The 27,927-nt window shown below is 37.4% G+C and overlaps 2 protein-coding genes across 2 annotated transcripts in view; one reads left to right on the forward strand and one right to left on the reverse strand.

Moving 5' to 3' along the window:
- Nucleotides 1–543: 543 nt before the first annotated feature.
- On the reverse strand, nucleotides 544–1,938 carry LOC140752379 (uncharacterized). The gene has a single exon (XM_073086651.1). The coding sequence runs from the start codon at nucleotides 1,897–1,899 to the stop codon at nucleotides 1,009–1,011; it is 891 nt and encodes a 296-aa protein (XP_072942752.1). The 5' UTR covers nucleotides 1,900–1,938; the 3' UTR covers nucleotides 544–1,008.
- Nucleotides 1,939–17,146: 15,208 nt separating this feature from the next.
- Nucleotides 17,147–27,927, forward strand: part of LOC140752146 (putative phosphatidate phosphatase) — a 112,558-nt gene continuing 101,777 nt past the window's right edge. Inside the window, exon 1 of the mRNA XM_073086329.1 lies at nucleotides 17,147–17,408. Within this exon, the coding sequence (XP_072942430.1) occupies nucleotides 17,297–17,408 (112 nt within the window). The 5' untranslated portion in view covers nucleotides 17,147–17,296. The remainder of the gene's footprint in view (nucleotides 17,409–27,927) is intronic.

Consider the following 27,927-nt stretch of genomic DNA (forward strand, 5'->3'; position numbering starts at 1 on the left):
AAAGATACTTTTTATCACATTAGGTGATAATTAATTTGTATAACGCACATCTTCTCCATAATACCAATTGATTTCACCTTTCTTTTTCAATACCTTTATTAAATTTCATTGTATAGATTACTTTTTAAAATAACTCCTAGAGGTGTCAATGATATGTTGAAAAAGGCAAAAGTATAAATTAAAAACGTGAATATACTTTGTATTAATGTATTTTATACCTTATATTAAGTCATAGTTACACAAAAATATACTACAAGTACAATACAACATTCAAAATAATACAGCATTTGTTCGGCAACTTAGTAATGGCTAAAATACCTAAACTACTTAAGTGAAGGAATTTTACAAAATATTTACATTATTTTATTAACTACTTTGTACAAGAAATGACTAGATTCATAGATTATTTACTTATGCATATTGCAATTTTTTAGAATAATTTAATAATATAATACTATTTAAAACTATTTTTTCACAAATAACTAAAGCAATAAGGAACAAAATTAAAACAAATGAAGATAACTTTGGACAAATACCCTAAAATTTTCTTTCGCGATTTTCCTTAAATAACAAAACATTCTAAAAAGTTGCAACATTATAAATTTTTGGCACATAACATTAGCTTAATTTAATAAATACGGACGAACTTTGTAATACTTATTTTGCAAAAACAAAAACTGTAAACCTACAAATTATAAACGTGCTGTAATTATTCGATAGGAAATGATCCACTTACTTCTTGAGTTGACTTAAATACTTAGGTAATGGTAACTATAGATGCTTTGGTCATTAAATACAATAAGTTGCTTTTAATATAATTTACGTATAACTAACTTAAGTTACCCGTCGGGAGCCTTTACAATTTTTACAAAGTCTAAACATCACTGGAAGTTCACTGCAATTTTAAATCGTTCGGAACTGTCACACCGTGTTGCGTTGTTGTGCCAGCCAGTTCCGTGGGACGTTTCAATAAGAAGTTGGACCCGCAAAGAACCCGCCGACACACATTCACCTCGCCCAGTCATCCGGAGGCCCGTTCTGGTGCAGTGGCGAAAACGCACTCCGCCTCGACTCCGTCGTAGGACTGTCTTGGGAACCGATGATTGATTCGATGGAAAAGCCGTTTCTAGAACGTTTGGTGCGCGTGTCTGTGGTCTCAGCAATCCTCGGTGGCAGTGGAACAGGGCGCAGAGCGGCCGGCGGCGGGCGCGGCAGGGTCAGCAGCGGCGCCGGCGGTAAGTAGCACGGGAGAGGTAGAAGCGGCGCGTAAGCCTCCCGCGCCAGCATGGCAACAACTGCATGAGCGTGCTGTAAAGACGGGGCTGGTCTTTTGTACCTTTTTCGCCGCCGCAAGAAGCTGCCGTTGTCAAACATGTCCTCCGCCAAGGGATCCAACGTCCAGTAATTCCCCTTCCCAGGATTGCCCGGCTCCCGCGGAATTTTAATGAAGCAATCGTTAAGGCTCAAATTGTGCCGGATAGAATTTTGCCACGCGGGAAACTTTTCGCGGTAATAAGGAAACCTTGTCATAATGAACTCACAAATTCCACTTAGGGTCAGTTTCTTGTGCGGGGACTGCAGGATGGCCATGGTGATGAGCGCGATGTAGGAGTACGGCGGCTTGATCAGCTGCGACGAGGACTTCTGCTTCGGTTTCTTTGGAGAGTTGGGCTTTGTTTCGCTCGGACTGGACGCGTCGTAGCGGTCAGAGTCGCTGGACGGCGGCGGCAAATCCGGCGTATCTTCGTCGACGGACACGTACGTATCATCTTGGGGGTATTCCTCTCTGTCGTCCCGCAGGTAGTGAGGTAGGTAGAGGCGAGGCGGCGGTCGCAGGTCGAGAGGTAGCTCGCCCTCGATGATCATGTCGCGGTATTGGCCAAGATCACAATCTTCCATGCTGTACGGTCACATGTCAGAGGTGCGTTAGGGCGCGTGGCGCGGCACAGACTGCAGCGGGCCCCGGCGGCGCGGAGGAGGCCCCGGCTGGCCCCGCCCCTAGGGGGCCTGCCCCACCACCCGGTACGTTTACGTTTCAGTAAACACAACAATTGTCGTTATTATTACTGCGGGTCGGAGCTTTGTGCATGAATTTCAGGCCGTCGACTAATAATTATTAGACCGCTCCGTGCTTATCGATTCAACTTTGTTGCGGTATTTATTTTGAGTTAGACGCGAGTTTTTGTGCCGACTCTTTTTGTCAATCTCGTTTCGGTCTTTTTACCTTTAATGTTTTGTGTGTAGAGCAATGTAGAGAAAGGATTTATGTAGTAGGTATCTACAAACATAGGTATATCATTTCTTGGTTGTTTTGTCGTTATTATAAATTAGGTTTATTTATCAATATATAGATATTACAGAGAAATACCAACGATAAAGGAAGTTTTTAACTAATTGATTTATTATATTATTGATTGGCTATTTGCTAAAACCGTCGAGCAGTTCAGAATTTTTAACTATTGGAGAGCAATATTTTATACTCATATCAATGTTTTACCCATGTAGAGACATTAGTGAACAATCAAAAAATTGTAAAAACAAGATAACTCAAAAAGCAGATTCTTAGACGGTCCATAATACGGATGAACGGTAAAAAAGTGTAATAAAAATGTGATAAAGCCCCAACAAGCACGCAAAGGAAACTGTTTACAAAGATGTATGGCCGACTGTAATCCCGCTAAACGACTCGTGCCTATTGAAAAAAATCTCATAAAGCGAATTCTCACACACCATTCAGGTAGACGTCTTCAAATAAACGCGCAAAAAATATTCGCAGAACGGAGCGGGCTGACAATGCGAGTGAGCCTCTAGAAAACCCTCGTATATGTTTCCTAGCAAAACATTTACCCCTCGGGCGTTGAGGGAAAAGCTACGTGGGGGAGCGAGACGTGCGATGTGCGAGAGGGACAGAGGATAACCACGACCAATCGCACCCCGAGCTGCATTGGGCGGAGTCCCCCAAAGCTAACATGTCAGGGCGTGGCATTAGATCCTATTATTGTCTGGCAAGGCAAATAATATTTTGCACAATGTACACATTGGGGTAAAGGGGGCTAGGGGGGTTGCTAATTTATTCCCAACTTCGGTTACCGCTTGTTTTTCAGCTTTGCAAGCCTGTTATTTAAATTGGACGGCAGTTATTTGTATGTAGCCGTCCAGAGGCATTGTTGACTGTAATGAAGGAATTTCGCGCGAGTTGTTCTAGCTTGAATTTTCAGATCGCGCTCGGTTCGTCCCGCGGCTTTATGCCGTTTTGGTTTCGGTGTGTAACTAGCATAATGCTAATTGACTATTTTTGAGTACGTAATTGTATGTTAATTATTAGAGTTAGTAGTATGAATATTGGCTTCTCATGCTGTGGGTTCAGTACCCTTAGCATGAGTTTTTACGTTTCGACAAATATGACAGTTTTGGTATTTGTTTACGTATTTGCCCACACAAATTCCAATCAGCGCCCCTAGTGGATTGTGTCAGAACTAGGAAATCGTATGGGCCAATACGTAAACAAATACCAAAACAGTCATATTTGTCAAAACGTAAAAACTCATAGTAAGGGTACAGGGTTCCAATCCATGACACTATTTCGTTGACATGTGCGTATTTAATGTCAAATATAATAAATAAGCTTTAACAAAAAAATGGTTTGCATACAAACATACACATTCACGATAATAGATCCGTGACCACAATTAGGATAATAATCAATTGATGATGATAACATTTTAATTTAAGGCTTATTTATTTGCAGATTTATTGAATACTAGTTTTTGCCCGCGGCTTCGCCCGCGTTTAAATGAAAATAATATGACATACTAACATACATAAAACTGAAAATTCGTACCTTCATTGGAATGGCAGTGGCGCCATCTGGCGAAAATTGGTCGTACCAACTCTGAAACCTTCGTGGGCTCATGGACAACAACTTTGCTAAAGATCATCACTTGATCAAATGCATAGTTTACGGTTAAATTCTTACTAATATCGATTAAAATGATCGATTCTTTGGTCCAAAAGATCGATTCTCCGATTAATCGATCTTAGATCGCCATCCCTACTTCCCGGGACTTCCGGGATAAAAACTATCCTATGTCCTTTCTCGGGTCTCAGACTATCTTTGTACAAAATTTTATTAAAATCGGTTCAGTGGTATAGGCGTGAAGAAGAGACAACCAGACAGACAGACAGACAGTGTTACTTTCGGATTTATAATATTAAGTAAGAATTACAGACAGACTTATTGATTTCAGCGTACCTATGTAGGTATTGTTCCGTTAAATATCTACCTGAGTGTAAGAACAGTCCTTAGAGGTTTTGAGGGAGCTCCAAATAAAAGATTTCGGGTTTGATTCTCGCATAGATATCTTAAACATGCGATATCTAATCTAGTCTGGGCCTGATGTTTGTGTGTGTATAGCTCCCACGCCGAAGAGAATCCTGATCAAAAGTGATGAAAGTGTCAAGCGTGATTTCAACGTAGGTCGCTTGTAGAGTACCTATTGATAGTATTACTAATAGGAATGTCGAGTTTTGGGCGTCTAACCATCGTCTAGTTCTATGTGTTGTCAGTTTCTTGACTACAAAGCTATTGGATGTAGTTAAGGATCTACATAGAGCAGTTATATCCTGCTCTATGTAATTTTTTGTTCCATACTTATTTATACAGGAGGTAGATATTTTTAAAACGTCTTGAATTTAGTTATAAATACATAGCTACTATATGCTCTATTGCTTCTCTCTGTAGCTCTATATTTTTGTATATTATAATCAAAATAATTATTTTGCTTAAAATACTTAAAAATAATTAACTACATCTATTTATTACTCTCAAATAAATGTAACTTCAGCACCTGGTTTTGTTTGAGTATAAATGATACATTTTACAATCGCATGTAAAATACTGTTTTATTATTTTAAACTAATAATAGGTAATAACTTAACTTATAAATCTATAAGAATGTGATAAACACATTTTTGAAAGCACTATCATATTAGTGATAGTTAAAAGGTTTTTTAAATAGTTACGACTTGTGTTTACCTATATGTAAGCCCTTTTCATATATAGTTTTCCTAGTCTAGGCTACTTTTTGACATTAACAGTGCGTGCACTTCAAGGTACTTGGCACCCTTTTACAGAATGCGTGCTTTGTTCCGAAGTATAACTACTGACTAGACTAACTGTGCCATTGGGACAAATTACACTAACAATAGATGCATAGAGGTGGTAGAACCCTTCGAGGTTCGACTCCAAAGTCACCACTGCCGTATGTATTTCTGTTTAACAAAAGTTGTTAAGTGCTGTCATGTTGCAAGTATTTTGATGGATGTGATGGTATACCTACTTATATGAGATGTTTTTATTTAGTCCCCGAGGATCATAGTCTATAGGTAGGTAAGTAGTTCATCATCATTATTCATCCTATTTGTTCATGATGTCCATGAACCACAGTAGCGGTGGTCGTTGAATCAACGAACTAGTTAAATCAACCGTTGATTCACTTTCAACGAATCAACGTTAACCCAATAGAAATTAACTAGTTAAATAAGTCAACGACGTTGAACGGAACGTTTCGTTATTTTCAACGTAAATTGTATTTTGTAACGGTGGTCGTTGAATCAACGAACAAGTTAAATCAACCGTTCAACGAATCTACGTTACGTCAACGACGTTAAACGGAACGTTTCGTTATTTTCAACGTAAATTGTATTTTGTTTAGAATTAAACTTACGTTAATTTTTTTACGTTTTTTATAATATACGAGTAGCAGACGAGCTTGATTGTCGGTATAATAGCATAATTTGAACTCCAATTATGTAGAAAATATTGAATTATTTCCTAATAAATAATTGTAATTATAAATATCAAGAATTGATATTTATATCAATTCTTGATATTGATATTTAATAACACGCACTACGTCAAATTGTTTCTAAAATAACATTTACCGCACTTCAGTAGAGAAGCGTTGATCGTTGCAGCATAGTTAAAACCGTTTATTATTGATGCAAGTTGAAATTAGTAACACCTTAACTCGTTGACGAAATCAACTAGTTGATCAACTAGTTGATCAATGGAAATTAACGTTGACGTTTCGTTGACGGAAAAAACTTCAACGACCCACCGCTAAACCACAGTGATCACTTACCATCAGATAGACGTCATGTTTGGAAGCTATTCTAGCTAGTCTCAAGTATGTGAACTCTACCAATTCGCACTTGGCCAGCGTGGCGGAATATGGCGTAACCCCTCTCACTCTGAGAAAAGATCCGTACCCAGTAATGAGAAAATGATGGGTTGACGATGACTTATTTGTTTAAAATTACCTTCGGGATGGTAGGTAGGTAAATTACCTACCGATTAAAAGTTCTTAGAATAACTCCATACCATGTTGTTACCACAACTCTTACTTACCTATACCTACTCAATATTTACCTAAATACCTATGTTACTAGGTAATTATGTTACTGACGCTCGTAAATCGAAAACACATCCTACCTACACCATACCTGTAGAGTACATGTATTTACAACTAAAGGGAAAAGAAAAAAGCTAACACAGTTAATATTATTATACCTATTAATTGTTATTGTTAATTTAAACATATATTAAAACATTACATTTGTGTTACAAGATGTAAATTATTATTTCAGATATACTTAATGGAATAACACTATTTATCCCTCACAAAGTGAGCATACAGGTTTAAGTTTTAGTCATTCATCTTCATTACATATGTTATTGTAACGATTGAAAGGATATTTCAACAATTTCTATGAAGTCTGTAAAAACTGAAATCTGTAAAAATGTTGCAGAACACCACAAAGAATAAAGACTCCGTCGGCCGGCGTCGCGGCGCAGCGCCTGTGCGGTTACCGTCGGCATTTTGCTTTGGCTTATTGTGTTTAAGATTATCTTTTACTTTAAGTTAAAAATTTGCAAATTGAAAAAATAATTTGCGCATTTTGTTATGTTTTAACTAACATAAAAATCTTTAAAATAAAAATAGATGGAAGTTCTTAAGCACGTACCTACCTATCTACATATTTTTTTACATAAGTTACTTAATTCAATAAATAATAAGGTAATATTTTTGATAACTATAGTAAACAAGCTATGCAGGTTAATTATTTATGCTTTGTTGAAATGACTTAAAAAGAATATAACAATAGAGACAATAATATGTAGAGCAAGAAATTTACTACATGTTTTTAACAAGTAATAAAAATTGTACCAAACAAAATGAAAAAATCTAAGTTAATATTTAATTTTATGCTTCAAGTCTCTCCCAGTTAAAGAAAAATGCCCATACCTAGCAATGAAACTTAAAAAAAACTTCCAAAACACAATCAAAAATCAAATGTAAGTTCAAATTCGAATCATTGAGTATTCTCGGTTCAATCACAATATTACTAACTCAAATTTTCACCTAAACGTTTTTCGAAAAACACGGAACACCTCTACCCCGAGAACAGATCGATAAACAAAATATGCTATAGAAGCGAACGCATCTAACCTACCAACCCGCATTGGGGTAGAGCGCACACTTCAGCCCCCTCGCGTCTCTTTGTAGAGCAATAACTGAGGCAATGGGAAGCTAGATTCGAATTTACTTTAAGTTTCTGAAAGGATCATAGAAAATTACCTATATTTTTAGCAGTACCGTAGACGTATCTATGTGGTAGGAACATGGTCAATATTGCCTATGAAAATATGTAATCGACCCCAAATAAAAGTGTAACTAAAATAAGTCACAGTGTGTTGGTATTAAGAACTTTATTAAAACGTATCTTACTTACCATTTACACTTGAAGACCTGTAGCACTACCATGAGTTGGCATAGAAACGCCACTATAGAAATAGTAAATAGAAAACTATTGTCATTTCCTAGTGAATAACATAACTACTATCGTTACGGTATTTCTTGACAACGTCTGTCAATGACTCATGGGACCGAATTTGTATGGCAATAGATCATAATGACATTCGCTAGCGATTTGATTTCGATAGGTTTTTTACGTTACAAGTGGCTCACACTACGGAATTTAGTTCTACGAGTAACCACCAGAGGCGCTGTACAATTTTTCATACATTTATTTTACGCAGTCGCTAGCGAGTAATACTTTTGTAAACTCATGGTAGTGCTACTGAACACAGCTGCGAACAGCTGTTACGAGTTAAAAACAGATATAGGTGTGATAGTGGTCTCTCCAGAGTCAAAACACGAACTTTAAGGTGACCTTTCTACCTTCAACGCTATGAGGCGTCATCTTATATATAAAATTCGTGTTATGTTAGTTACCGTACTCCCCCGAAACGGCTTGACCGAATTCACCGATTTCACCAAATTTTATATGCATATTCAGTAGGTCTGAAAATCGGCTACTATCTATTTTCATATTCGTGTGGTGCCGGCTGCGAATAGCACCACTCCCTCTTTGCCGTGTGGTGCCGGCTGCGAATAGCACCACTCCCTCTCTTCCCGTGGATGTCGTAAGAGTCGACTAAGGGACAAAAACCAGGAGATGGGCAGCAGCGTCTCTCTGTGAATTTACCACCATACTGCGGTCACCAACACGCACAGCCAAGCGCGGTGACTATGGCAACAACCCCCTAATGGCAGCTGCAACAAAACCCCGGCCCCCAGTCCCCGGCAGCCCCGCTATTCCTGGCTACGGTAGCGGTCACGGTTACGGCGGGGGCGGCAGGGGGTGCTAAGAATCTCCGGCAGAGATCGGGCTACCATAAACGACGACTGCTGCACCTGGATACAACACCAGGACTCTGAGGAACGATGAGAAGATATATGAGCTGGAAGAAGAGATAGGCAAGTTAAACTGGAGTATTATAGGGTTGTCTGAACCGAAGACAGGGGGAGGACTCGACGATCCTAAAATCCGGTAACTTGCTCTATCACCGGGAGGGCGAACATCTGTCCCAAGGTGGTGTCAGGTTTATCGTCAACAAATCCCTCGTCAACAACATAGTGGAGATCAAGAGTGTGTCGCCAAGGGTAGCATACCTTATACTCAGAGTATCTAAAAGATACTCGCCGAAGGTCATACAGGTATATGCGCCGACATCGACACACTCCGACGACGAGGTTGAGGTTATGTATGAGGACATATCAAAAGCCATACATACCTCAAAATCGTACTTCACGGTTGTGATGGGGGACTTCAATGCAAAACTAGGTGTCCAATATGGCGATGAGTCGAAGGTGGGGCCTTTTGGATTTGGTCATCGGAACCATCGAGGCCACTTGCTGGCTAACTTTTTGGAAAAGGAAGGATTCTATATGATGAACTCCTTTTTCAAGAAGAAGCCCCAGAGGAAGTGGACCTGGATGAGTCCCGATGGTACTACCAAAAACGAGATTGACTTCATATTGGCGGACAAACATATATATAGGCATATATTTAACGATGTCTCTGTGATCAATAGGCTTAAAACCGGAAGCGATCACCGGATGGTTAGAGGCACGTTAAATATCCAAGTCAAGCTGGAACGGTCCCGCCTTATGAAGTCGATACTTCGTCCAACACCTTGCCAGGTCCAGGGCTCTGAAGACTTTCGACTCGAGCTCGATAATCGTCTGCGATGCCTAGAACGTTGCGTAGATATTGACGATATCAACACCAAGTTGGTAGAAACTGTCCGTGAGGTGGGGTCGAAGTATTACCAGACCGCCTCCAAAAGAACAACTCAAAGGCTCTCAGCCCATACACTCGGACTTATGGCAGAGCGGCGGGCAATGTGTGTGCAGTCTCCGGCTTCACTGTCTAAGTACAGGCGGCTCAACGCACAGATCTTTAATAGAATGCGACACGACTTGCGCCTCTCTAATGCTATTCGCATTAAAGAGTGCATTGAGCGGAATAAAGGCTCCAAAGTCTTCGCAAGGGATCTGCGGGTTGGGCAAAGCTTGCTGACGCAGCTGAGGACGGATGCCGGCACCACAGTTGCCACGAGGTCTGAAGTTCTGAGAGAAATTGAGAAGTTCTACGGACAGTTATATACCACTTCGCGTGCGCCTCTACGACCTGTCTTTGACAAGCGAGCCACGCTAACCCGGCACTATACCGAAGATATCCCGGACGTCAGCCTTTACGAGATAAGAATGGCCCTCAAACAGCTCAAAAACAACCGAGCCCCTGGCGAAGACGGAATAACAACGGAACTGCTAAAAGCAGGTGGCAAACCGATTTTAATAGCACTCCAACAGCTATTCGATTCCGTCATTAGCCAGGGTATAGCACCGGAGGCGTGGAGCAAAAGCGTGGTGGTACTGTTCTTCAAAAAAGGCGATACGTCTTTGTTGAAGAACTACAGGCCCATTGCGCTTTTGAGCCATGTCTACAAAGTGTTCTCGAGGGTCATCTACAATCGAATAGCTCGCAGGCTCGACGACTTCCAGCCTCCCGAACAAGCCGGCTTTCGAAAAGGCTTTAGCACCATGGACCACATACACACGCTGCGGCAAGTAGTACAGAAGTCCGAGGAGTACAACCTGCCGTTGTGCGTGGCTTATGTGGACTATGAGAAAGCCTTCGATTCTATCGAGACGTGGGCGGTATTGGAGTCACTCCAGAGGTGCCAGATCGACTATCGATACATCGAAGTGTTGAAGTGTATGTATAAGGCAGCCTCAATGACGATCCGATTACACGACAGAAGTACGAACCCCATCCAAGTGCAGCGAGGTGTGAGACATTGTATTGTCTCCAAAACTGTTTACCGCTGCACTGGAGGACGTGTTCAAACTGATGGAGTGGAAAGGATTCGGCATCAACATCGATGGCGAATACATCACTCACCTTCGATTCGCAGACGATATCGTCATCATGGCGGAGTCGCTGGAGGACCTCAATACCATGCTCAATGACCTCTGTGGCGCCTCTCAACGGGTAGGTCTTAAGATGAACATGGACAAGACGAAGATCATGTCTAACGTCCATGTCACATCCATGCTGGTCGTTGTAGATGGCGTCACACTCGAAGTTGTTGACGAATACGTTTACCTGGGACAGATAATCCAGATGGGTAAGTCCAACTTCGAGAAAGAGGTCACTCGTAGAATCCGACTCGGTTGGGCAGCGTTCGGGAAATTGCGTGACATCTTCTCATCCAAGATACCTCAGAGCCTGAAGTCGAAGATGTTCGAGCAGTGTGTGTTGCCAGTGATGACGTACGGTGCCGAGACGTGGTCTTTCACTGTGAGCCTTATACGAAGACTCAAAGTCGCTCAGCAAGCTATGGAGAGCGCTATGCTCGGTATTTCCCTACACGACAGAATTCGTAACGAGGAAATCCGTAGGCGAACGAAAGTTACCGACATAGCTCTCAAAATAAGCAAGCTGAAGTGGCAATGGGCTGGCCACATAGTTCGCAGGACCGATAACCGGTGGGGTCGGAAGGTCCTCGAATGGAGACCACGTCTCAGCAAAAGGAGTACAGGACGCCCCCCGACCAGGTGGACTGACGACCTGAAGCGGACGGCGGGTAACCGCTGGATGCAGACGGCCCAAGACCGGTCGGAGTGGCGCAGACTAGGGGAGGCCTATGTCCAGCAGTGGACCAGTAAAGGCTGATGGATGGATGGATGGATCTATTTTCATAACCCTAACTGATCAGGGTTGTTCACCCTTAACATTTTTTATTTATATGGCAACACAACGTTTGCCGGATCAGCTAGTAAAATATAAAAGATATGTGAATACAATTCTGAACGTGATAGAACACTTTATAGCTCGATTCCGGAGACATCATCGCTACTTATAATAAGAATTGATATTCCTTGTTAACTTCTGCGGTATAAAGGAGACATACCTGCTTATCCGAGGCGTTACAACTTAGTTCTCAGGGTCAAAAATGCATATTTGCTATTTAAATCTTACATATATATAAAATTTACGTGTCACAATGTTAGTTACCGTACTCCTCCTAAACGGCTTTACCGATTTTCACCAAATTTTATATGCATATTCAGTCTATTTTTCATACACCTAAGTGATAAGGGTTGTTCACCCTTAACGTTTTTTTATTTATATGACAACACAACATTTGCCGGGTCAGCTAGTATTATAATAAATATTTATTTTACTTCGTCTTTTTATACTCTATCTTTATCTATGTACCTATTTTTTTCTAGGTTGGGGGAAGCAAACGGCATCTAACCAAGGCGGGTTTTATGGTAGATTGCGCACAATTCAACCCCCTCGGTACGTGCTCAGGAAAGCAGTAACTGAGTCTAGTATAGCTTTGAACTTAGATACTGGGAATAGCAACTGTTTGTTTGCAAATGTTTGTTAAAAAAAATAAGTTGCAATGCTTCGTGTAAATGAAAATTGACAGGATTTTCTTCCTAGTTAGAACTAGGAAGAAACAATAAAAACAAATTGACAGGATTTTCTTCCTAGTTAGAACTAGGAAGAAAATCCTGTCAATTTTCATTTACACGAAGCATTGCAACTTATTTTTTTGCAGTAGACTGAGGCACCACTCCCACCTTTCATTTAAACGAAGTGCTTTAACTTAGTCTTTAAGAGTAACAACGCATCTGTGTTGACAGCAAAAAGGATGACGATTCTATTTAGCGTTAACCCTTTGTGGTTCCACTCCAGCTGCACCACCATCACACTTATTTCTACCTAATAACAGCAGTGCTAAGCCGTTGTTTTGTTCTGGTTTGAAGGGTGTGGCAAGGCAGACATACTTTTCCGAGGCGTTCCAGCTTAGTTCTCAGGGGTAGCTGCGCATATGTGGCCGACTTCAGGTAGGTATAGGTAGGTAACTATGGTCCGCATAAAACTGCTAGTCCGCTCTGAACATAGAAATGAATCGCGTCGCCATAGCAAATTGTATGACTACACCTACTCGCAACAACTTCAGAGCGGACTAGCAGTTTGGCGCGGACTATACCATTAGGTGGACTAGTCTGCTACTCTGCTACGACTATATAACATAAATATAAAAAAAAAATAACGACACCTTTAAAGATATCCTACCTAATCTATAACCATTATTGTTCACAAGTGAATCGAGCAGTATTTTGATTATACTCTTACATGTCCCGTGATATGCAAAAACATTTCGCTTATGGTCACACTAGATAATTGGACACAAATCAATGCGATGTTAAAAGCAAAAAAAATATAAAGCGGAAGTGAAAACCTTTGATTTCAACTAAATGCCTATTTTAAACCGACTTCAAAAAGGAGGAGGTTTCTCAATTGGACCGTACCTATATATGCTTTTTTTTATTATATCATTATGTCCACAAAAATGTTATACCTACATCCATAGATTAGTAGTTTGATGACTCACTCGTAACAAGAAAACGTAACCAGTTTTGACAATTGAAATAGTTGCGTAAAAAAGTTTTGCCACGTCTCCGTGCTAAAATGTCCCTAAAATATTTTAAATAATTATTTATTTATTATATAAATTACTCAGTATTAGTTAATTCGTAAATTTTCTCTAAAAATGTTTTTATTTGTCAATAATTCAAAAAGAGAACTTACAAATAAGCCGTTTGTGGCTTCATTCAATTTCAAGGCGGCGAAGTATCTTTACTAATCTATGCCTACATCAGAAACACCCGTGATTTTCAGAATATCGTATAGAAAAATATGATTTTATCTGACACGGTTCGTTCAGGGTTAAAAGGAAAAATATTTTCCTTTGAACATATCGCGTTACCTACCTATATCCGAAGATACTTAATCCATCAAAGACGATGTAGGCAGGTAATGCGGAGAGCAAACATTTCGATTTCAAAGATAAGCGTACCCACATGCTTTGCTAGATTATCCCATGCTTCAGGTGAGTAAACGATTTTGAGGTAGGCAATTTGAGTCCCTCCTAAGCCGACTATATAGCTTACATTAAAATATTCAGCCCGATTACTTGGTTATCTATGACGAATAAGTTAATCTTATGTTTTCTAAATACCTACTTTTTTATAATATAAGAGTAACAGACGAGCATGCAGTCCACCTGAGGGTAAGTGGCTGCCGCCCATGGACATCTGTAATAAACCCCAGATTGGATTAGATATTCCTACCTGAGGTCGGCCACAGATGCTCCGCTACCCCTGAGGACTAAGCTGGAACACCTCGAAAAAGTCTGTCTCCACACCCTTCAAACCGGAACACAGCAGCGCCTAACACTGCTGTTATTAGGCAGATATAGGTGTGGCGGTGGTGCCGCCGGAGTCGAACCACAAAGGATTCTACCACCTTTAGGAGTTTGTCTCCCATACATACCTACTTCAATAATAATATCGATATAGGTAATATACTAAGTTGAATATGCGAGTTCTGTCTACTATTCTAATGATTCTGTGAAATGTACCAATCCACACTTGGTTAACGTAGCTTGACGCTGCCTAGGATGCCATAACTATGGCCTAAATACCTAAGTACGAAGAAATGAATGCCCAAAAATCTCAATGCTAAATTTATTTCGACCAATGGAAACGATCATCATTAGAAAATGATTTATGATTTGATACAAGTTATTGATAGAAATCGTAGTGTAACGGAGTAGAGTAATGATAAAAATTAAGTATACATATAATTGTGTAAAGAATATATAATACTTATTCTTTAATGCAAAATAAATAACACAATATTAAGAGAAATTAAATCTAATGTGAATTAAAAATAAAGTAAAATATATATATAAATAAAAATAAAATTAAACTTAAAACTTATAAATAAAAGTATCAAATATCTTAATTCTATTTACCATGCCAATTTGTTATTTAACTACCATAATACAAAATACTTCAAGAAATAATTGTGTATGTGAATAGTAAGTAGATCGTGCTGCCATCTCTAGTCGCGGCCATTTACCATTGCTGCGATAAGCGCCATCTGTCCATAACTGTTAACACTATATTGTAACAGCGCTTACTGCATTGTATCTGGTTCACATAATTTCCAAAAGTACGAACAGATGGCGCTGTTTAGTAGTTTATAAAAAATGTAATTGGACATAAATACGTTTTTCCTTGTCATCTTATGTGTTCTTGTAATATAATGTAATAATTCTTGATTTTTTTATATTAAAAGACAGTAGCCTATGTAGGTTAAACATATTGATATCTGTAGACTTCACACATTTATGAAACTCTCAGGTTGTACATCTGCTCACGATGGTTTATATAGCAAGTCGGTTAATAATTAATTTAGAATACGCGCATACCTAACTTAAAAAATCAATAATTAGCCAAATGCAAACCGACCTCGACACGGAGGATTCTGTACCACCTAATTTTAATTAAATTTTTATTTTTAGTATTTATTATCGTAGCAGCCGTACCGGTAGAAGCAAATGCAATTTGCAAATGTGTATTGTGTACTTGTTGTGGTTCAACCATTGATATATTTGGGTTCAACAGACAAAGCTAAAATCGCCGAAAACGCCGTGTTTTGTATAGCGCCCGCCATTGATTTCAAGATTTTTTATTTTTATTATTTGTTTTTATTTAAACACTTAACGTTAAAAGCAGCCCGAGGTTCTATCCCAATCACCTCTGATTTTTCAAAGGTGCGTATTAGAAATTAATTGTCGGTGAAGGAAATGGTAATGGAAAACATCGTGAAGAAACCTGCACACTTGAGAGATTTGTTAAAAAAATCTCAAGAGTATGTAAAGTCTAACAATCCTTCTTACTCCGAGAGGAGTCCAGTGCCCAGGAGCGGTACAATAATGGGTTGATGATGATAACCCTATAACGGCCACCCTTATGCATACTCAGCTTAGTCCTCATGGATAGCGGCGCATCTGCGGCCGACCTAAGGTAGGAAACTAGTTTTATCTGGGGTCGATTACATGGGTGGCAGTAGCCACTTACCATCAGATGGACTGCATGCTCGTCTGCTATTCCCATATTATATAAAAGAATCACCCGAGTGTCGTCTATTGCTGCGCGGCAAAAGTTGCCTCTAATTTGGTGGCTGCGATTTTAGTCACTCACGCTGCAGGCGAATCACTATTTACCGAGCTAACTGTGCGGCAAAAATCGATCCATGTAAACTCCCTAAGCTTTATTAAAAGTTAATATCACATAATTCATTAATTAGGAATTCATAATTCATGGCATTAGGAATTTATGGTGGTAGAAGCCTCTGTGGCTTAACTCTGGCGGCACCAGCGTCACATCTATTTCTGCCTAATAATAGCAGTGGTAAGCGCTGCTGTGTTCTGGTTTGATGGGAGTGGTAAGGGAGACATACTTTTTCGAAGCATTCCAGCTTATTCCTCAGGGCTGGCGGGTGGTAGCGACGCATCTGTGGCATGCTCGTCTGCTACTCCTATAAGTATTATAAAAAAACTACTATAAAATTGCTTCATATACATAGTAACATAATGTTAGTTTTATTATTATTTTGTACTAGTCACCTAGTCACGTAGCTAGCAACCGCTAACTGCTTAATTATGTCTTCCTTACTTTGATTTTATCTTAATATAGATACTTTAGCTAACCAAGCAATTCTGAAAGATAAACAAACATTGTTACAAGTGATTAAGGAGGTTTTATTAGGACCTGCCTAATTAAGATATAAAAATACATTACATTCCTACCTACTTAGTTTTAAAAGTTACAACACTAAGCATTCCGTAAAATAAATAATAGCTAAATCCACAGGTGTCGGATCAATAGCTACCGATGCTTACAAGCGGCATCCTTTGCCTTTTTTATGAAAGGAATTAAAAGATCCCTTGTCACATTCAATCTTTATTCCTACCTTACCTTTAAAATTGATCCAGCTGCGCTGAATACAAGTATAACAATTATGCATCAGTTGGAATTTCTATAATTACTTATTTAAATACATATCTAAATACTAAAACAAAATAAATAAAATAAAATAATAAAATGTACGTTTATTTTTAGTAAAATTTTGTCAGTCATCATTTCATATAGGTATTGCAATGAAGAGGAAAGGGTATATTTTTCCTGCATCCATGGGCTTTCTAAATATGAATAAGAATAAAAATTTACTCCATTTGACTCAAAGAAATTATAAACCTACAGAACCACACTAAAACATTACATATTATATAATTTAACAAATACGTGCGTTTAAAAGCTGAATAAAATTGTAACCAACTCCATAAACTAAACGCACCGTAATTTAACAGCCAGTCGGCGCGCGCATGCGCTTCGCGTTTGACGTGTGTTAGTTGACAGTTGTTCGTGCGCAGTTTTGACGTTTCGTAACATCGTCGTAATCGGTGTATTTATTTTTTTACTTATTTCTTGTGTTTTATAAAAATACAACGTTAACGATGGAGCGAAACGAGCGTAAGGCGAATTCGCGTACGCATTCGATAACCCTTGACCGTGATTCGTCTTTTCTTTTGCGAAAAGTCTGCGTGGATTTGTTAGTGCTCTTTTGCGGTAAGTTTAAAGAAATATTTTTATTTTGTTACAGCATTATTTTTAAATGCATTATTCTCCTACTCCTTTACAGACATATTTGAAGTAGTGACAAAAACATGTTTTTATATATCTACGATAGCATATTCCCTATGCATTATGTTATTAAATAAATTACTAGTTATGTTATTTTTAACAAGTGGAAAACTATTTCTTTTTTATTACTAAATTGAGTGCAACTATAACATGTTATAAAATGTATGTCTATTACATATTAACACTGTTTAAATACTTAACAACACTATAAAAATCCTCATTCAATCAGAATTTAATTCCAAAGTATATTTGTAGATATTAAGTTCACTTTCTGTAATATGTGTTGGTGATGATATGATATACACATATTAATAGGTATTATTATCACTAAATTATTCACTCACTAATACTATGCACATTAATTATAATAATTTGCAAAAAAAAATTACACCATAAATAAAAGAATATGGTAATTGATTAGAACCTTTATTTACGTATATGTATGGCATCAAGATCGTTACTACTATTACTTATATGTACAAGTTTACTATGAAACTTCGTATAATAAAACAAAAGTTAAAAATTAACTAACACCATATACAAAACTATTAAAATAATTATACAAAAATAACAAAAGAAAATAACCTAAACATAAAAAAAAATGATTTAATTCCATTTTTAATTAATTTATGTATTTTTTTGCATAAATGACATAAAAAAGATTATTTCACCCATATATCCCATACATATATTCTGTATCTTCAATAATTCACATTCATATAATTCTTTAGTGATATAGCAGTATATTGGTATTTCCATCATTACATACGTATGAAATATAATGCAATATTAATCTGATAGGATGTGTGTAGGCTGCCAATGATGCAAACTATGAAAAAGTAGGCCATCGCTTGTCTAATCATAGTTGACATTTTTGTTGCATATTTTGTATAAATAGTAATAGATCTAGGTTAGATCACATGTGATGTGTGGATTGCAATTTTTATGAAATTTAAGCAACATATTTTCTTTAATAATATAAGAGTAGCAGACGAGCATGTAGTTCACCTGATGGTAAGAGGCTACTGCCGCCCATGGACGTCCGTAATCAACCCCAGATAGGATTGGATATTCCTACCTGAGGTCGGCCACAGATGCGCCGCTACCTCTGAGGACTAAGCTGGAACGCCTCGGAAAAGTCTGTCTCCCTTACCACACCCTTCAAACCGGAACACAGCAGCGCTTAACACTGCTGTTATTAGGTAGAAATAGGTGTGGCGGTGGTGCCGCCGGAGTTGAACCACAAAGGGTTCTACCACCTTTATTTATATTTATTTATTTGAATTAAGTCCTATCCATGGTTATTATCATTTATAGACATGTATCATCAACCCATTACAGTCCCACTGCTAGTCACGGCTCTCCTCTAACAATGAGAAGGAATGGCCCGTATGGATTTAGACTTAGAATAGAAATGAGTAATTGACATCTAAGACTGAAATTTTGACAAGTCATTCTGAAATTTTAAGTGAAGTCGGTAACAGTTACCCCTGAGAACTAAGTTGTTAACTCTCTCTGGAAACATCTCTTTACAAAACACCAGCATTTAGCAATGCTGTTATACAATACAATTATGAGTGTAATGATACTGGAATTCACTAAAAAAATCTATATATTTTTTAATTACTATATCATTCTTATTACAATTTAATTCTAGCACTATATTCTATTTTACAGGGTGGAATAATGTACATTTTTCTTAATATTAAAAAATGAGATCAATAAGTTAATTTGGTGCTTATAAGGATCTCAAATGGGTTATTGTTGGATGAAGAGAATAGGCTTACGATATAGGTAAATAAATAATAAAATATATAATATAGGCTTAAGATATGGCTAAAATATATTATTATGATTTTATATAAATAGAGCAAGGCAAAACAATTAAGAACTTTCTGTCGTTTGTGAAATATTCTTTTTTTAATTGTTTGGTAGCTATTGATCAAGTTTGTTGTTATTAATAAGAGATATTGAGATGATTTTTGAAAATTTAGTATACCTATATTTATTGTGTAATGGTACAAAAAACATAAAGCCAGCGCTATTGTATAATTTTGTGTTACAAAACACAGCCCCATACTTGGATTCTATGTAATGTGGTGGCCAGGGACATATACATAGACAAATACCCAAACAATCAGATTCAGAAACAAAAATCTAGTTTCCTAATTTAGATATCTGTCTGGCCGGGGAACGAACCTGGGGGGGGCCCTCTGCGCGCCAGACCGGTATGACTCCGCCACGCGGGTCGTGAACATAATATTTTCTTACATAATATTTTCATACCATAATATTTTCTTAGTACCTATATTGTAGTTATATTTAATAAACCTACGTACAAATAAAATGCAACAAATCGTGTACGGTGTTGGTTTATTAACAAAGTTTACACTCTCGTATTAGCGCATCCGATGTTGCGGTTCCCATGACAGAGGCGCATTGATGGCTCGAGTGCACCATTCATTGCCCATCGGCACCATACTTTTAATAGCTGCGTTGGTATGATTTGATTGTGGAATTTTTGTTGGGTTCTGTATGCAATTATGTTCGAGTTACGTGGTGGTGAGGTTATTGTATCATGTTGATTTGTGTAGCGTTCCGAGTTTGATCCCTGGTCACGCACGCGTATAAATGATGAATTTTGATTTCTGTTTTGGAAATAAGGGTTCGTAGTTTGGGAGTCTGGTGTAGAAAACAGCTTTTTTAAGCGAGATTGTGAGTATATTACATAATCTTTTAGATTGAAGAAATGAAGGAAATTTTGATTTACATTCTGTATTTTGCCTTAAACTAATTGTGAAAACAAAATTACTCTGAACTAAACCTCAAATGAAGTTCGGTAATAGGCAGATTTCGTAAAATGTGGCAACACAATTAGCGCTACAGTATGTTCGTAGCAGTTCCCATGCACACAGAGGGCGCATTGATATCCCGAGTGCACGCCATTCATCGCCCAGCTCTGTCCTCCCGTTCCGCTCCGTACTCGGAAATACGAGACTAATTTGGTAAATGCAGCTGCAAAATATATGTATGATTATTATATTAATAAGCAGTTTAATATGTTAGCTTTTGTGTTGTCGCAGTTATATAGCCCATTGTTTTGAATTCGGCCTCTCAATCTGCGGATCCGAGCTGTGAATCTCAGGGTTGCATTGACTTTGCAAAGTTATGGATATATTAAAAATTCTTTATCACTTCTCAAAGTACTCAAAGATATGTTTGTATGTGCGTGTGTTTGTGTGTGTGTATGTGTGGCCAAAGAGCTTAAACCTCCTGCACTCTGAAATAAGATGCAATCCCAATAGAGGGACAGTAGTAGCAGGACATCGGATTAATGAAATTGAATAAGTAATGGTAATTAACAAATCTAAGAATAAGAAAAGATAATTCAGTTCAGAATATAAAACAAAAAGAAATTGAAGTGCTATAAAAGAATTTCGTATTTTCGACAGCTTGACAGAACTGACCCGACTGAACTGCATAATGGGGTTTTATTGACAGACAATACAGCCTCTTGAAATGATTGGGAGCTTGTTGACAAATGTTCCTGAATTTGTATCGTAGCAACGACCCATTTGAAGATTACCAATTGAAGCACTTGAAAATGAAATTGTTTTAACAATGACAAGTGCACGATATGTAATGGTTGTTATGCTTTCCAATTGAGAGGTATAACAATCTGTTGTATATTACCAAAATTTCGTCTTTAGCATATCTTCTAAAAGCATCTTAGCTATTATCTAAAGCCGATACTTCAATTAGTTAGATAATTCTTTCACCGTCAATCGTTTTCAATCTTGATGTTATTATTGGAATTTCCAAATTAAGGTACGTTAATATTCATTTAATAATTCGCTCGTCTAATTAGCTTAATAGTAAGCGCATAAGCTTAGGAAAAGACAGTTAAAATTAAGGAGAAACCTGTATTACCTGTCGCTGTTTGTATTGTAAACGTTTACGTATCGATATTTGCATAGGATTAACATTTATTATCTAGAATGAACAGACACAGTACAACTGTTTCAATCCTTACGACACCTACAAATAAAACCTCACCCTACGTCAAAACTAAACGCAACCAACCTAACCTACATACGCATGGGAATGAGGTCCCTCATATTCTACCTCGCACGATCCCCAGGTTGTATCAGGATCAGTGATTGTCCTACAACGCAGGATGTGAACTGTACTGTGGGTACAGCCGTCAAACAAGGCAGGCAGGTAATTGCACCGCTGTCAAAACATCCGACGCTCGCGACCTGTCAGATTACCTGTATCCGTTAAGGAGGCCTGTGTTATCGCCTGACAGGATGCCTCCGGATGGGAATTAAAAATAAGCCGCGAAATTACAGTCGGCCGGTTGATATGTTTTTTACAGACTGACATGTAGGAGGCGTAAATTCGTTCCGTTCGATCATACTGGTTGTGCTTTTAAGATTTCAAGATTGTGGATGGTTTGACAGGTGGTAGGACCAGTACGGTTCCACCGAGGTGGAACTACCGTAAACTATAAGCTATAGTATTTCGGTCAAAAAAATTGGATATTTTTTTTATTTATAAGATTGAAATAATAAACGAACATGCTGTCCACATGATGGTAAGTGGTCACTGCCACTTACCATTATTGACATCTGTCTTTACCATTAGTGACTATGTCTGAAAGTGAATGGCCTCAGAATCATGATCTCCTAATATTTAGGTATTTTAAATGTCGTCTATACCCTACCAACAAAGCTCAAGAACTGCTTCACGCTAGAAATAGGTGCGGCAGTGGCCCTTGCCAGCCAAACCATACTGGTTCTACTACCTTTCAACTATAATTGTAAAGTGTTTATTGTCATATTCTAATTAATTACTATAGACATGCTAAATTCTAGTAATGAGTATAAAACACAAAATCGGTCCGTTTCAAAATAATTAACTGAAAAGGAAAGTTATGTAGCCTATATCACTCCAATGATTTAGAAGAATCCAACGACACCTCTTATGTTAATGCCAAATAATAAGACTTACATGTTGACAAACGCGAAAAAAAATACTCTCCGCGGTAAAAATACATAAAAACATCAGAATTAAAACCGTAACACGGTCATCTCAAAGCTTACACGCTATTAATTCGGCCACCATCACTTCACATACTTAAGTTTGAGTATCGTTTAAATGCCTCGAGTGGGTGCGGTGGGGACTAAATGGTCGTCTTATCTTTACGGTTGCAGCATGTTCCGTCTACACAATTAGCGGCAAGACTTTACTCTTGCCGACGATAGAGTAGGCACCTGTAGACGTACCACACTTTGGAGTTTGGAGACTAATCGGTAATTAGGTTATTGCGTATGTGATAATTAGTTTTAGGAGATTATGTTCTATTGTGTAATTGATGTAATACTTCCCTTGATGTTAATGTATAATTTAATAGGACATATGAATGGATTACCCATTAGAAGTCATTCATTATTTTATTAGGGTCTACATAGTGGAATAGGGTAACATCAAGTGTTACTATTTTTTTTTTTTTTCAAAATAAATTATGAAATATTTGTAGCCAGGAATGTTGTTTTACTTTTAAATACAGTTTGAGTTTTTATTTAACGTCGAGGCTTCTCTTAGCATTCTTTACATTCAAGGATGTGTCTAATCATGACTAATTTAAACCACCCAGTTGTATACAGTACATACGTATATAACCGATTTGTAACTATCCAAATATGATAAAAATGTATTTGCATGTGTCATATGATTTTACATCATTATCATCGTAATGGGAAATAATATCATAATGACTAATAATCGCATATTAATAACTATAGTGATAAGTGCCGATGAGTAAGTAGGTTTTATTGATAAAATTTTCACGTGTTTAGTGAGGTGCTCAGTTTCGTATTATTTGAATGTGATACTGTTTTATCTTTGCCGGTCTTTACAAATGAGTAAAGTGCGGTTTTAAAGTAGCTACTGTAATAGATTTTTGTTGAACAACTTTATTATGTTAACTACAGGTATTAGCAGTGATAGCCTAATGGTTAAGAAACTCGGCCTCTCGATCGAGGGGTCCGAGGTTCAAATCCCAGGCACGCACTTCTGATTTTTCCAAGTTATGTGTGTATTAGAATTTAATTATCACTTGCTAAACGATGAAGGAAAACATCGTGAGGAAACCTGCATACCTGACAGATTTATAAAAAAAAACTCAAAAGGTATGTGAAGTCTACCAATACGCACTTGGCCAGCGCGATGGACTATGGCCTGATGCTTCTCATTATGAGAGGAGACCCGTGCCCAGCAGTGGGACAGTAATTGGTTGTTGATGATTATTGATGACTAGCTGACCCGGCAAACTTTGTACCGCCTCAAGATCTATTTATCAAATATATTTCATATAAAATATAGCCTATGTTACTCGTGGATAATGTAGCTTTCGAATGGTGAAAGAATTTTTAAAATCGGTCCAGTAGTTTTTGAGCCAATTCATTACAATCAAACAAGCAAACAATGTTTTCCTCTTTATAATATTACTATAGATGACAGGTACTTATCCAAAAATAAACAAGGTAGACGTTAATTTGGTCTAAAGTTTTTAATAAAGGAAAAGTTAGGTATTTGTAATAAATCTTTAGTTTATTTGTCAGAAGATATTTTTTAAATATAAAATAATATTAGTGATTTTTTATTGAAACATGATTGTGTTTGTCATGATTGTGAAATCGCATTTTTTATAATTATAGAAAATCCAGCTGATAGTTCGCAATCTACTAATAGTTGCTAATGGTATTTAACATTGAAAAAACCGTAACAATGCTATGAGGTAATTACCGGAAGTAGATATATTAATTCGTTATAATTATTTAATAATACACGGCCATTGAATAATAATGACGGTAGCTAAAATCATATTAGTAATTAGTATCAAGTATCGTAAAATATCAAGAAATTTCCTTTCTGAGTGAAATCGCATTTTTTATAATTATAGAAAATCCAGCTGATAGTTCGCAATCTACTAATAGTTGCTAATGGTATTTAACATTGAAAGAACCGTAACAATACCATGAGGTAATTACCGGAAGTAGATATATTAATTCGTTATAATTATTTAATAATACACGGCCATTGAATAATAATAACGGTAGCTAAAATCATATTAGTAATTAGTTCGATGCAATATTTACAGTAATAAAGCCTTTTGTCAATTATCCTTCCCTAATTGTGATTTAATTGTATGTTAATTAAAATAATTAAAGTTAATTATGAATTTAGATATGTGATTAGTTAACGATAGGTTTAATATGTATTCATGGAAAAGTTCTATTCAGTAATAATTTTATCTCGAATTCGAATCTCGATACATTACAATTTCGATTACTCTGGAGCAAAGTTGGATAAAAAATGCTTTTGAACAATCTCCTACTAACATGTGAAGGTGGTAGGACCCTTTCTGTTTCAACTTTGGAGATATCACCGCCACACCTTTGTCTGCCTCATAACATCCGTGTTCAGGACTTCTGTTTAAAGGATGTGGTAAAGGAGATATACTTATTCGCGGCGTTTCAACTTAGTCCTCAGGGTAGCAATGCACCTGTGGCAGACCTCATGTAGGACTCTTATCTAAATATGAGGGCAGTAGCCACTTAAACGCTTATTACACAACCCGATATGCAGGGCCCTGCATCCAGGGTGGGCGTGTACCCTAGTTAGTGCGGCGCTTATTACACTTCTCTGCAAATTGGGCCCTAACTCAGTTTATACGCGAATGTCTAGAGAGATAAACGTATTGTCGCATTTTACATTATGCCGTCGTCAGTATCGAAACTTCAAAAAGTTGCTGTAGCAGTGACAACCGTGCTCGCAATAACAAATATTAAAACAAGTAATTAATTTAAAAAATCAAAAACCCGACTGCACCAAAAAGGCTGAAGTAGAATTTGCAAAAGCAGTGAAATAGGCATTTCATTATTTTTATCCAGAAAGCCAAATACAAAGTTTCATAGTAGGTGTCTGCTTCAAAAACAAAAAATGTTCAAACAATATTATCCTATTTTATTTTATCCTCGTAGTGTTCATTTACGCTATATAAAGAACCTATGTGTAAATTTCCAGCACGCTTAAGTTCAGCGGTTTCCCTTTGCGTTGATCTCTGGCACATCAACTCTCTCATTTAGTCAGACAGTCATCTCGATGTGTATATACGAGTATATACGTACTAGCTGACCCGGCAAACGTTGTGTTGCCATATAAATAAAAAAAATGTTAAGGATGAACAACCCTTATCACTTAGGTGTAAAAAAATAGATAGTGGCCGATTCTCAGACCTACTGAATATGTATATAAAATTTGGTGAAAATCGGTGAAGCCGTTTCGGAGGAGTACGGTATCACGAGAATTTTATATATAAGATATATTATATAATGTATGTGTAATCTCCTCTTAATTTCCTTTATTTTGACACCTTACTCGATAGGTTTGGTTAACTTTTTTAAAACGTGTTACTATTTCGCGAAAAAAATCACCATTTACGGTCTATAAAATATATAACTTCAGTAAATCAAAGTTTCGGTCATTATTTTACCTCGTTAGAGGTAGCATTTCATTATTTTTATCCAACAAGCCTGATACAAAATGTCATAGTGTTTGCTTCAAAATTGACGATAGTTCAAATGAACTTTTAACCCTTATTTTACCCTCTACGGGGTTGATTTTTCGGAGGGAGATAAATAAGTGCGTCCTTGTTCCTATCCAGAAAGCCAAATACAAAATTTTATAGTAGTTGCTTCAAAATTAAAGGATTTCAAAAAAACTGTTTTCCCCTATTTTACCCTCTTAAGGGTAGAATTTCTAAAAGGCCTTTCTTAGTACTTATTCCAGCTATATAGAGAACCTGTGTGCAAAATTTCAGAACTGTAAGGTCCTTGGTTTAGGCTGTACGTTGATTTCTGAAAAATGAAAAAGTCATTTAGTTAGTCAGTCAGTCAGTCACCTTACTGTTTTATATATATACAAATATGTTTTTATAATCTCCGTTTAATTTCCTTTCATTTGATACCCTACTCGATAGGTTCGGTTAACTTTTTTTTTTAAATGTGTTACTATTTCGCGCCAAAAATCCGCCATTTTGATTTTTTTTTACTAACACCTATCTAAGGACACTCGGGTCATTGAAACAAATATAATGACACTTTAACTGTTGAAATTCATCCAGCCGTTTGTTAGATCGGATCAAATAAAGAAAGACAAACATACAAGATACGCGCGAAAAACATAACCCTTCCTTGGCAGTCGGGTAAAAAGAAAGAAGAGAAAGATCTGCGTGAAAGAGTATTTGCGGTTACGTGAAAAGCTTTCAAATATGCAAATACTTAGCGTGCTTGAACCGGGAGATTTAAGGAATTATCTCAGAGTAGGTGTAGAACAATTTGAACACTTGTTGAGTTTGGTGACACCTTACATACAAAAGCAAAAGCAACTGAGCTCCCTAACCGCCCTAAATGTTATTACACTACCCAATCTGCAGGGCGCTTAGGGAGCTAGGCAGATCGGGATGATCCGATCGCCCTAAATAGGGACACTAACTCCCTAAGTCTTATTACACCACTCTTAGTTAGGGTTAGGGTCCCTCAAAATTGGGTGGTCTAATAAGGCCTTTACCATCAGGTGGACTGCATGCTTGACGCTCGTTTGTTACTTCTATATTTAAAAAAAAACAGTTGACTACCACGATAAATTATTAATAAACCAGGTTTTAAACAGGCAAGAACGTTTTAAAACAGTGAAAAGTCATATTTTATTATATAAATTTTAATTTGATCTAAATATAACTGCTGATTCAGCTTTGGAGATTATAAAACAATCGTACAAGACGGCATTCTTGATCTCTGGTACAAACTTATGCCAAAGGTCTTTTGTAAAAGTAAAAGTAAAAGGTACAGAACCTTTGGCTATTAACAAAATACCTACTTCACCTTTTGAGTTTTAACCTCTCAATGGTAGGTATCACGTAATCGTCTTCTTATCATAAGTGTCCTATTTTAAGGGTCACTTATCACCATCAGAACCGATAAGCATCACTTTGCTTAAAATAGAGTGTTAAAATGTGATTCCAAATCGGTATATTACATGGATTTCATTATCAATCTTAACATGACATTCATCAGATAAGTCATAATATTTGTAATGTCATCACCAAAAATATAGATCGATATAAAAATAAATTATATAATTAAATTAAGCTTATTTTTTTAAATCGCTTCCTATACTCACAGCCCCACACTAGGATTTCCTGTGTCGTGAGTTTCATGGACACACACATAGACAAATACACAAACACCCAGACCCAGAAACAGAAATCATTTAGATGTCTGTGTGGCCGGGGATCGAATCCGGGACCCTCTGCGCGTCAGACCGGCATGGTGACCGCTCCGCCACGCGGGTCGTCAAATTATTTGATATTTAGTTA

The sequence above is a fragment of the Epargyreus clarus genome, unplaced genomic scaffold, assembly GCF_041222505.1.
Source record: "Epargyreus clarus isolate Ecla_fem2 unplaced genomic scaffold, WU_Ecla_fem_2.2 ptg000024l, whole genome shotgun sequence".
Classification (NCBI taxonomy): domain Eukaryota; kingdom Metazoa; phylum Arthropoda; class Insecta; order Lepidoptera; family Hesperiidae; genus Epargyreus; species Epargyreus clarus.